The sequence below is a fragment of the Oncorhynchus kisutch genome, linkage group LG17 (assembly GCF_002021735.2).
Source record: "Oncorhynchus kisutch isolate 150728-3 linkage group LG17, Okis_V2, whole genome shotgun sequence".
Taxonomy (NCBI): domain Eukaryota; kingdom Metazoa; phylum Chordata; class Actinopteri; order Salmoniformes; family Salmonidae; genus Oncorhynchus; species Oncorhynchus kisutch.
This window is the reverse complement of record NC_034190.2, coordinates 61416814-61429365: the sequence shown is the minus strand read 5'-3', so window position 1 is coordinate 61429365 and position 12552 is coordinate 61416814. Positions and strand designations below refer to the sequence as shown.

The 12552-nt window shown below is 40.6% G+C and overlaps 1 protein-coding gene across 9 annotated transcripts in view; it reads left to right on the top strand.

Annotated features, from left to right (window-relative positions):
- Positions 1-1730: 1730 nt before the first annotated feature.
- Positions 1731-12552, top strand: part of pik3cd (phosphatidylinositol-4,5-bisphosphate 3-kinase, catalytic subunit delta) — a 56136-nt gene continuing 45314 nt past the window's right edge. Inside the window, exons 1-8 of one of the 9 annotated variants that reach the window (XM_031794242.1) lie at positions 1731-1848; positions 5763-5937; positions 7298-7526; positions 7964-8196; positions 8940-9119; positions 9747-9902; positions 10487-10573; positions 11859-12080. In XM_031794242.1, coding sequence (XP_031650102.1) covers positions 5797-5937; positions 7298-7526; positions 7964-8196; positions 8940-9119; positions 9747-9902; positions 10487-10573; positions 11859-12080 — 1248 coding nt within the window. In that variant the 5' untranslated portion in view covers positions 1731-1848; positions 5763-5796. Of the gene's footprint in view, positions 1849-4230; positions 4681-5762; positions 5942-7297; positions 7527-7963; positions 8197-8939; positions 9120-9746; positions 9903-10483; positions 10574-11858; positions 12081-12552 lie in introns of those variants that run through there. The other 8 variants (XM_020506427.2, XR_004203672.1, XM_020506425.2 and 5 more) reach the window with 8 other exon arrangements.

The window sequence follows — 12552 nt, the reverse complement described above, 5'->3', positions numbered from 1 at the left end:
AGCCGCCTCCTTGATGCAGACTACGTGCTGCGCTTAAGGCACCTCGTCTGCTAAGGGGCCCCGACCCAGGGGGAAAAAAGGACTTCCTGATGAGTGTTAGAAAAGTAGAATACACAAGGTGCAATTAAAACGTTCGGCAGTGCATTAGCAGGTTCCCAGTTATGTCAGTCACTCAATTAGCCCATGTCAGCTAACATTTTTTACGTTGCTAGGTAAGGTAGTCTAATCAGCTATCAAAATCTTGTGGTAGGCCTAGACATCACCAAATTAACCAACCAGGCACGCAACACATGTGCTCAGGAGCCCTGACCTCCAGGGGGCCCCCTGTAAATTTTGTTCATCACTCTCACACAGATCTCATATGAACATGGCATTGGTCATAGCAAAATGTGTAGAATTGCAGAGCATTAGCTTTAAAGCTGCAAAATGTTTTCTGACCCAAAGCAAATTGTGAGGAATTGACGAAAATGTACTAGAGGCATGCAATATTTTGAAACCCCACTCAGCTGTGTGCAACATCCGTTTTTATGGTTCTTCCTCCTCACTGTTAGATTCACAATAAGTTTGCATGCTGTTAAAAAAAGAATGTTGTTGCTTTCTGAATTGCGTCTTAATATAAATAATTATATTTCAATGATTCCAACAGTTCACCCAAGTGTTTTGATCTATAGTACATCGCAAGTCAAATCACAATTGCAATATTTGGAGAAACACAAAACGCAGTTAGATTTTTGGGCCAATATTGTGCAGCCCTAACACATAGAGACAGTTTCCCAAACACAGTTCAATTGAGATTCCAAAAACTAGGCTAGACCTGTATCTGGGAAACCAAATCATAGCGTGGCACTAAAATGAATCAGAATTGTAGTAATTTCAACTTCCCACTTGGGAACATGCAAACACATGCGACTGGGGACAGAAATGTTGCATATGATATCATATTCACTTCCATTATTAGCCCATCAAAGATGGATACAGTTTGTGGTAATTTAAGATTAAATCTGACATTTTTTAAGCTTTCATCCATTCTGTATACATTTATCTTTTAGGTAACACTACTTCAAGCCTGAAATTACAATGCATTATGATACAATGCATTGTGAGACTTGTCATGAGCATGTATGATCCCCTTTGTGTCAATTTAAAACTTGCACAAGGCAGTTTACAAAATTGTCCATTTAAAGAAATCTAGCCAATTTATTCATTACCACATTTAGCTAACAGGTAGTTAATCCAGAGATTCTTACCGTTGCCTCGATTTGGCAGTCTCATCCAGATAATCATGGCATTTGTAGTTCTTCAGGATATTCTAATTACCTGCTAATGTGACTGTCATATGTTGGGGGTAAATACAGGTGAATATATTGATAAAAGTCACATTTTCTTTGAGAGATATACAAGGTTATCAAAACGCCAGGGTAAGCCTACATGAACACAGCCCTTATTTTATTTATTTTTTAAATCCCACTATGGGAAAAATGAATGGTGGAAAAACGATTGGAACCATTTCCCTGTTTGACCACTAGGTTTTATGGATATTATGACTCATACTGAGGTACTCTATAGACCCCTTTTGCACCAACTTTTTAAATTTGATTGGATTTTGTCATGCATTGTCTTGCACTATGGTGACTGCTCAGTGATGGTGGATGGGTAAGGGCTATGGGGTCTGTAACTTTATATGGCCTGCAGTTTCTCTTCTGCACACTAACTTCCTGTTTTCACCAGCTGGTTGTAAGTGCACTCTTGTTACACATTGGTGTGTTTTTAGACTGATCCAAGTCCTCCAGCTGTTCACATTGATTGTAAAATGCTATACCTAAGCCCCTCTATCTAATGGTTTCCAAGGTAAGATAATACAGCATCCCTATTAAGGTGTGCACTTTTTGGATTCACTTATATATTTTTGGAATTCTTAGTACTGTCCATGTTTTCGTCTAATATTTGTTTATTCTAATTTGGTATCTTATTTCTTTATGCTATATTGTCAGAATTTTTTAAATTTACACTATCATCCTACATGTTTATATACGTTAAACTTCAATCTTTTCTTGACAGTGGTCTTGGGAATGTCTAAATAAGGAAGAGATTCTTATGGGCATTTCAGATCACACAGTTCACTGACTTGAGTCTGACGGTTTCCATTTTCTACAATAGTACTATTGTTGGAGCCAAATTCCCTTACTTACTGTCTCATGATAAATGTTTGTTTTGCCTAATTAGAATCATGAAATGTTGACTAATCAAATATAAATATGAATATTGAATTATGGAGTATGGTTGATGAAATCATGTTATTGGTTTTCTATTATGGTTATCATGGGAAAGCAATATGGAGCCACACCTGGGCACACCCCTTTTTCCCATGTTCCCCTTCACTATACACTGAGTGTACAAAACATTAAGAACACCTTCCTAATATTGAGTTGCACCCCCTCATTTTGCCCTCAATTCATTGGGGCATGGACTCTACATAGTGTTGAAAGCATTCCACATGGATGCTGGACCATGTTGACTCCAATGCTTCCCACAGTTGTCAAGTTGGCTGGATGTCCTGTTGAGCATGAAAAACCCAGCAGCGTTGCAGTTCTTGACACAAACCGGTGAGCCTGGCAACTACTACAATACCCTGTTCAGAGGCATCTAAATCTTTTGTCTTGCCCATTCACTCTCTGAATGGCACACATAAACAATCCATGTCTCAAGGCTTACAAAATCTTCTTTCACCTGTTTCCTCCCCATCATCTACACTGATTGAAGTGGATTTAATAAGGGATCATAGCTTTCACCTGGTCAGTCTGTGTCATGGAAAGAGCAGGTCTTTTATAATGTTTTGTACACTCAGTGTACCTATTTAGTGGTTTGGCATTATGGCTCAGCTAGGGCTCAGGTATGGCGGTACCATACAGTTTTGAACTAAGTACGCTGCTACTATACCCTTTTGTTTTCCTTTGAATCCGATCTCTTTTTGCTTTGATCATGGATAGATTCTAACCTTTGAAATGACCTGTGTTTGGAAACGGGGAGCCTTTTTAGCTGTATTTACAGTAGCGGAGAGTTGAAATCCTTTTTTATGGTTGCTTTGGAAGCACTTCTGATCGCAGAATCACATACCTGTAGCCTCAAGGCAAGTTTTGAATTGTATTAGGAATGGCCTTTTAACTATTCTGGTTTAAGTTTCGCTTTCCATGGGAATGGAGTCATTGTATGCTAAGTCAGTGTGGATTTAGTGGTAGTTTGTGTGTGTGCATGCGTGTATCTGGGGTTTAGTAGGCCCCTGGTGAATGTTGCTTATTCATCATTTTACTGTTTCTGCTATTTCTGTGTATCTTGTGGGTTTTCCTTCACTGAAAGCAGGAAACTGTTGGCTCTGTTAACGGTTAGAGAGAGAAGTTTACTGGAATTGTACCACATGATGAAAAATGGATATCCGTGTTTTTCTGAATGGCTAAAGTCATTGAACCCTTTCCTAATTTTGTGCCGAACTAATCTAGTTGGTGGTTTAGTTGTAACATGAATGGTAAGTGCACAGTACACATCTATTTGGCAGTTTCACCCTAGAACAACTGATCGTCATTGAATAGAGACATAAGGCATTTACATGCTGGGTATCCTGTTTAGGAAGTAATTAGTGCGTTTTTTCCCATTGTCCTTATTTGGAATTTTGAAAATCGATTGTGTTGGTTGCTTGGGGACTGCATGATGTTTGATCTGATCTGTATCAGCTTTGTCTAGTATGAGGAGACAATGTACTGTATACGGTTTGTTGATGGGAAACTACACTCAGGCTACAATCCCTGTTTGATTAAGCCTACACCACACTGAATCAATCTACATGTTGGTATGAATTGTAGAAATTTGACTTTATCAGTGGCCAATCTTTAAGGAAGCATTTTGTGAGGAGGGTTGTGGTATATGGAGTCCGTTAAAACAGATTTGTGTTTAGAGAAGGCTTGAGTTTAATCTGACATGGCTTTTTATGTGGATGAATGCATTATTTATTGATTGATAGATGTTTAACACATTTTGGTTTGAAGTCTTTGCCTCACAGTTGTGTTGCAAATGCTTTGTCCTGATAGGCTATGTAGGAATATTATTTCACACACACACACACACACACACACACACACACACACACACACACACACACACACACACACACACACACACACACACACACACACACACACACTTCCTAGTCTAAACAAACTTTGTAGACGTTCCCTTGGCGTGTTCAGCGATGATGAGGCAAAGCGCATTGTCGTGCAGTGAGCGCACCTCGCTGTTCCTTTAGAATAGACTGACTACGCACTGAAGGAGCTCCTCTCGCCTAGGAGCCTTTCAGATATAAAGCAAATTGCGAAAATTATCTTGTGTCTTGTGTGGGAGAACAGTGATACGACGGAGAACCATAAGAATCATTTTTTGGGCACGCTATTTAGCAATGGATGAAAAGCATTGCCAGCGCTGGTAGAAGATGAAGAGATGAGCAACTGGCTTGTAGCAGATAAAGTGACTGAACCATAATACAGTAGCTATGTTGACTTATCTTTTGTGTGAAACATACATTTGTTTTATGTATTGCACAGTCTGACAACGTTTTTGGGGCATGGGACCTTATTTTAATTTTCGTTATTAGACCATTTTAATGCACGACCATTTGAACTCCTGTAGTAACAGGTATTTTGTTCTTCAATCTTGCTGATGTTTTGTGCTATAGGCTAGTATTTTACTCAATGTCCATTGTTGTAGGGGTACATTACTTTCACAGTTAGCCTACGTATAGTTCTGCGTAAAATAACGGATAAAATGTTTAACAGAATGTCAGCCTCTGTCTTGGCTGTACGTAAGCACTGCAGGCTGCACTCAAGTAGGTTTAATCATTTCATTAGCACAGAATCGACACATTTTTTGAATAGATACAGAATTCAGAAATTGAAAAACACATTCAAATTATGTTGTTGAAATTTTAATTTTACATCTCCATAACCCCCAATGTTCTGCTAGTTTGGTATAATCATTTACTGCCATTGTGAGTCTTTCTATGCCCCACTGGTGACTGGCACTATTCGATTCTGAGACAGGGCTGAATGCTTGAAGGGATCTGGTTCATCGTAGTAGGCCTTCACCAATACTTACTATTCAGTAGTCTACCATGTCTTTAAAATAAAATAAACATAATATTTTTCATATTCTAATAATAATTGTATTTTTTATCATATTTTCAGCCATGGAGCTGTTGCCCCCCATTTAAAATGCCTAGAAACATAAGCCTTCCTGTGATATCAAACGTGAGATACAATGTATAAAGTTGGCCTACACATAAGCCTACAAGTGAGCCTACAAAGCTAGCAGCATGTCTACTAAGACCATAACAGGGTTGGAGTCAATTCTATTACATTTCACGAAGTAAACAGAAATTCCAGCCGACCATTCAGACATCATAGCAGACGCAGCACACAACGGGTTATCCACGTAACGGGTCAATTATATTTATGTTCAGTCTATTCAGGAAGTAAAGAAAGTCAAATGTTCATTGCTTTGCAATTGGAATTCAATTTTACTTCCATATTAGACGGAATTTAAATGGAATTGACCCTAACCCTTGCTATGGTGTTAGTAGGCATGCTGCTAACTTCGTAGGCTCACAAGTAGACCTATGGTAGCTACATACATAACACGTTATATTGAGCATTAATTAAGGTTGCTGCGTTGTCTTTGTGTCCTGAATGGCCGGCTGGGTTTCCTTTCCCGTGATACAGCAGTGGAGCTGACAGTAAATGAGAGACCGTCACGATGCCCCCGGGGGAGTATGGGATGCTGGGCGAGTGGGAGAAGGAGGGGGACCATGACATCATGATGGACTTCCTGCTGCCCACCGGGATCTTCCTGAAATTCCCTGTGTCTCGCAATGACACCATCGGGGCCATCAAAAAAGTAAGTCCTCGTTTCCCGGTCTGTGGCTGCATGACCCACGTTTAGCTGACTGTGTAAATGTGCACACGTATCAAGAGAGACCTGTATGTTGTCATATTTTTCGGTACCTTACAGATATTGTTAATTTGCTTGAACATGGAAACAAATCATATGGAATCGATAAAAATTACACGTGCAAATGACAAGAAATCGATAAAAATGCATGTGCAAAAGGTTTGGGCCATACAGTATATTGTCATATATTGAAATTGTTCTATGTTTGTTCCCTGTTCCAAGGCAGCACCCTGTATTGCATTTACTGTTGATTGACTTGAGTATTATTCTGTGGAGAGTCCGATGGAGTTGAGCCAGCTCAGTGCAGTAAAACAGGTCTGATTCCTTTAGTACCAAAATGGAACTGGTATTTTAGTGCCAAATGGTACTTAATACCGCATTCTCAATGAATCTCAAAGAAACAGTCATATTTAGGAAATATTGGGTGACTTTGAGATTCTACTTGTAATGAAAAGCGGTATATAAAATAAATATATTTACTATTATTAATATTATGGTGAGTCTTATTTTGAAGTAAAAACCAGGTATAGCCAGGTCATTATAATAAAATGTTGTTCTCAATAACCTACCTCTTTAGATAAATGTTGGATTAATAAATTAACTTCACTACCTATTGAATTGTAGCTTGTTATGGAAGGGCATGTTTGAATGTGATGGTACAGCGGTAGAGAGAGTTAAGGTCTCATCTCTCTAATACAAATCTGTCTGACAATTTGCTGTAGCAGTCAAAAATGCCCTCAAATCCATTGAATTTGCCTGTTTCTATGCCAACAGTCATGCCTCTTCATACTGTTTGATTTAGATGTGTTAAATAAGGATACTGTTGGCAGCTTGCTTCAGAGATTTTGCTTCCCTTTGAGTGGTTTTATTTACAGGCATTTAGACTTTCCCCTGTAAATTACTCAATTGGGTGATCACTTGTTTTATAATTAAATTAATGTTTTGTAATTTTGAATAATTTAAGATGGAGATTTAAAAACCCTGGCGGCGTGACCACTTTTTTGTTGTTTGAATCCCCGATTGCCCCTTTAAAACATGCAATACTCCATTTATAACACCTGATTTGAATGCAGTACCAGTAGTGTTGTAGATATTCCTGTTCATTTTAAATGGTGTTGTTTCTTGCTCTAGTGTGTGCAGTCAGCTTCCTCTTTCTCATGGTGTGATCAGTTGATTTGTGTGTTTGGGTATGGTCAGCTACTCTGTGTATTTGCCAGTCAGAATGTGACTGGGTGTGTAAATGGTCAGTATTGCGCATATTGGTTATGAACCCTGTGTGTGCGTGTGCTTGTGTGTGTTTGTATAGATGGTGTGGAGGAACGCTAGCAGCGAGCCCCTGTATGGAGCGCTTAGCGACGCGGACGCTTACGTGTTCACCTGCATCAACTCGACGGCAGAGCGTGAGGAGCTAGAAGACGAGACCCGTCGTCTGTGTGATGTCCGGCTCTTCATGTCTGTCCTGAGGCTGGTGGCCCGGGAGGGTGACCGTGTGGAGAAGCTCACCAACACCCAGATCAGCCTGCTGATTGGCAAAGGTCTACATCACCTCTTTCCCTAAGTAGTCATAGGTTAAGTAGTATGTATTTTCTCTCCACAATCTAGTCCACACAGCCACGAGAGAATAACAATTATGAAATCTACATTTGACGGACAGTCTTCGATGTATGAACTAATGAAAATCACTTTTCTGGTCTACGAGTGCCGTGAGTGTGGGTCATTGAGAGAAATGATTTACTACGTTAGCTACGAATGCTTTGGGAAACCCACCTAGGCCTGTTAGATCTTGGGTAGAGGTAGCATAAAGTTTGTGGAAAACATCTTAGGACTAGCTTTTTGAAAATGGCACCTAACAAACATAGATGTGAATTGGCATAATTGGTTATTAGCTCATTGTCACTGAATCACCAAATGCACTGTATCCTGCTCGTTTCCAACACCAGACCTTGTGTCCACTCCTGTTCATGTCTCTCAGGTCTGCACGAATTTGACTCCCAGAAGAACCATGAGGTGAACGAGTTCCGGGTGAAGATGCGGTCCTTCTGTGAAGAGAAGGCCCAGGACCGCCAGCGGTTGCCATGGTACCAGTGGATGGAGTACAGCTTCTCGTGTGATCTAGAGCCATGTGTTTCCCTGGCAGAGCCTGGGGGCATCAAGACAAAAGGCACTAAGAAGATCTTTGTCAATGTCAAGTTTGAGGCCAGCGATGTAAGTGCCTTGTTCCTCTGGCCTTTTTTACTCTTAATCTCAATGTTTGTCCTAGTAAATCAATCAGTTACTTTTTGTGAATTTGGGAAGGGACATGGGATATTGTGATTGGATTGGGATGTGAATATTCACCTTCTGTCAGCAATGATATCTTTGACTGGAATTCAGAATTTCTACCAATGCATAGACCAAGTTAAATTCTGGAGGATGACTTTAGGTATAAAAAAATATAAAAAACGTACACACTTTGGAAATTCCCTTCCCCTCCCACACACCACAAACACCACTCACTGTTACTTTACAAGTCTTCAAAACAACAGTTCGGAATCACTATGAATGTAGAAAGAAAAAAGAAACAGTTGAAACAGAAAATCATTAAGATGTGACATTTTTGCACAAAAACGGCCATAGTGACGATGGAAAGAACACAGTTTGACGTTATAGCTACTACATGATATACTTACCAAGCCTACTGTCTAAAGTATTATTTTATAGAGTAGCCTTCATACCAAACATAACTACAAAATGTACTGTAAAAACAGCACTCATAAAGGACTTAGCTTGAAAAGAAAGCTTTTAGTTTTCTTTTTTTTATCAAGCTACTGCCTTTTCAAACTGCCTATCATCTGAAGCTATGGAAGACCATCGTTCAAGAATTACCAGATCAATATTTTTTCAAGTGACGTTGAAATTCTGATTGTAATGAAAACCGTTATATAAAATGAATCTATTATTTTCTGTAGGAAAGCTTTATGCTTCAGCAGGAGCCCCAGGACCTGCCGGTGATCTTAATGCGGAGTGCCCTAAAGAAGAAGGCCACTGTGTTTCGCTCAGTGCGACAGGAGAAGCCAGAGGACTACACTTTACAGGTCAATGGGAGGTGGGAATTCATATACGGGAAATACCCCCTGTGCCAGTTCAAAGTGAGTAAACACAATAATACAAGCATACTTCACTTTGAGTTTACCCATTTTCTCCATTGATGTTAACTGTTTATTCAATATGTTGTGCCTGGTATGTTGTCTGAGTTTGTCTGTATTTGTTTCTTATTTTGTCTACATGTTGCCTCTGTCTGCTCTGTGAATGTGATCTATTTTGTCTGTATATGCTAGGTATGTAATGAGAGCCTTTGGCTCTCTGGTCTCTAGTGGAATGACTCAATGTTTCGGTGGCAGGAGACTCCGTTGTTGGTTTTGAAACTCCTGCTACCTTCAGACCAACGATGACTCATATCTCTAGCAGCCCTCAGAAGGGAACTGCATTGCACATAATTCAGCTGCATTATTAAGCTTCAGTAAATAACAGCCTCCAGTTCTTGAACATGAGTACACCAGTGAATATCTGGACAGAGTAGGGTGGAGTCACCCCTAGACGCTGGTCTTGCATTTTGCCCAACAATTGAATTAGGATTGGGGGAGGGGAAGCTGATCCTAGATCTGTACCTAGGGGAAACTTCTCCCCGGAGTAAACTGGACCCCGGGAAATATGTGTGGTTGGCATCCAACCCTTCTTCCTCTCTTCCCTTCTTCCCTTCTCTACTCCTTCCTCAGTACATCTTCTCCTGTTTGAGAGGGGGTCAAACCCCCCACCTGACCATGGTTCATCACTCCACCGTTGTCAAATACCAGGAGGAGCAGGGCTGCCTGGGCAGCCAGCTGTCCAAGAGTCGCTCCTTGTCTAAGCCCCCCCCTCTACCCGTGAAGAAGGTGAGTGGTCAGCCACTTGGGACCACAGTCATTTTTTATTAACAGAATGTCAACCTTTTTTGTACCTCTTACAGTTGTTCCTCTGCCAGTGTTATGGACTTTGACATGCCCAAAACATGCTGGGGTCTGCCTGAAATCATTTACTTTTTACACTTTTGCGTGCATGAACTTTGCTGATTTGAAATCGCTGAGTTTTCTTGTTGTTAGTGGTTTTTACTGTCTGCTTTAGTTGTATGATCTTCAGTGTAGCTTTGAAATGGTAGCACCTATCTCTCCCAATTATCACACACAATGCTGCTAAATGACAATACATTTGTGTGTGTAGTTTTGTATTGGTTAAAACTCTACTTCCCATAATTGATACCAACACAGAAAAGATGAACCAGGTTAGCCTTGTGTCAGCTTCAGCTTTTGGAAGCTTTAGTTCCTCTTCTCTTCTCATGTTTTGTTGTTGTTGTTGAAGGTAAAACAAATTCACATTTTGGGCCTTGCATGTCACGCTGACATTAATAATTCACACAAAGCAGGAAACAATTTCAATGTTAATCTAAGCACATGTCCTATTTCTTTCTTACTATCAGCAGAACACGTCGTCTTTGTGGTCCATTGAGGAGCCTTTCCACATTCACTTGCTACAAGGCTACCGAGTCAACGCAGATGAAGGAATGAAGGTTGGTGTGGTTTCATGTGGGCTTTCGCGCTCTGACTGTTGCTCAATGAAGTGCAGCTTCGAGTTGTTTACCAATATCTCACTTTAGGGTGTACAAAGGAGAGGTGAAATGTAAACGATGGGGGTCATATGACCCTTACCGCACATTTCCCATAATTCATCAGAGGCAGTTGGTTAAAACTCTACAAAACAGGAAGTGGGGAGGGCCTATCTGGCTTTCACGTTACACTCTGGTGCCTAGATTCTTAGAAAAGGACAGGCTTTGCGCTCTCGCTCGCCACTTTAACTTTTTTTGTTGATAGGAGAGATGGTTGTCGTTACTATTGCAGATAGGGCATGTTGATGGCTCTGACCTATCTTGAAATTTGTTGAGTTTCTCCGCCCTCTAATTACTCTACATAGGATTGTGATACTGTACTGTTGCTATTGCATTGAATAACTGGGCAATATTATGTAGAAATGGACTATGCTGCAAATGATTTGATATACATGTCATATTTTCATTATAGAAAGGTTGTTTAACTTGGATCCTGTGAATTGGATGTAAAAGAACAACCAAGAAAAACACATGGGGAATTGGCTTAATGTTTTGTCTGTGTGTGTTTGATTCAGCTTTTTTCTTACTGTTACTGTTTAGATTGGTTGTTGTGTAAGTGCACTTCCGGACTCTTACCTCAGAGCCGAGCATGACTCACAGTAAATTATTTGTCCTGTCACATTGTTGGCAGGCAGAAATTTGCCAAGATACCCTAGGGGGAAATATCCACTCATACAGTGTGCGTCCCAAATTGCACCCAATTCTCTATGTAGACCAATGGGACCTGGTCAAATGTAGTGCCCTATGTAGAGAATAGGGTGTCATTTGGGTCATACGCACACAGTACTTTTCTAATCTGGCTACAACCCAGCCTGGTTTGAATATATCCAGGGTAGGCAATACACTGAGCCTTGAGGAATTGACTGCTTGATATTGAGTTAATCACATTGGAAAAATAGACTCCACTGTTCATTCATGATTTTTCATTTACTGTAGCCATTTATTGTTCTTATGAAGGCAGTATGCATTGCTTATGAAAGAACAGATTCAGACACCGTACCATACCTTACCCAAAGCAATTTTATTTGCTTTGTGGAAAAAAGAAAAAAAACAGATCAGTTAACACAAGGATGTCCAACTCAGTCTCTCATGTGTGTTCTTATTATTTGTTTGTGTGTGTGCGTGTACGTACGTGTGTGTGCGTGTACGTGCGTGTGCATGCGTTTATGCACGTGTCTGTGTCTCCCAGCTGGTCGTCCAGGCAGGTCTGTTCCACGGCAGTGAGCTGCTGTGTAAGGTAGTGACCAGCGGTGAGGTTAACGTGTGCTCCGAGCCCTTGTGGGACCAGAAGCTGGTGTTTGACATCAGCGTGAGCGACCTGCCTCGTATGAGCCGCCTGTGCTTTGCTCTCTACGCCGTCATCGAGAAGGCCAAGAAGCCCCGCTCCACCAAAAAGAAGAACAAGAAAGCTGTAAGTCTGCAGCTGTAAGAGCTGTTACACCTTGATCACAACGACAGCGTCATTGCGCAAAATAGTACGCAGCATCATCTGGATATGTGTGCAACAAAAGTTAACCATTCAACTTCTTTTACGATTTCTATCAACAAGCCGTCTACGCATACAGTTTGACGCATATGTTCGATAAATCCAATGTATGCACCACACAGAACGCACTGCAACTGCCTCTGCAACACAATGCTGCAAGGCAAATGCAGCGTTCCACTGGAAATGAATATGCTTCTGGTGTGCCAAAATGCAATGTCGATGTGTAAGAGCTCAAGTTTAAAAATATATATTTTGAATGAATTTGACAAGTTTTATTGACAGAGGAGAGAGTTAAAAATGTAGATGAGGATACAGTAAGTGGCAGAACGGGGGTTTCGTACCACTGCTGCCAGGGGTATATGTGGTCTGGGGGAGGCAGCTCTTAAAGCAGAGTTTT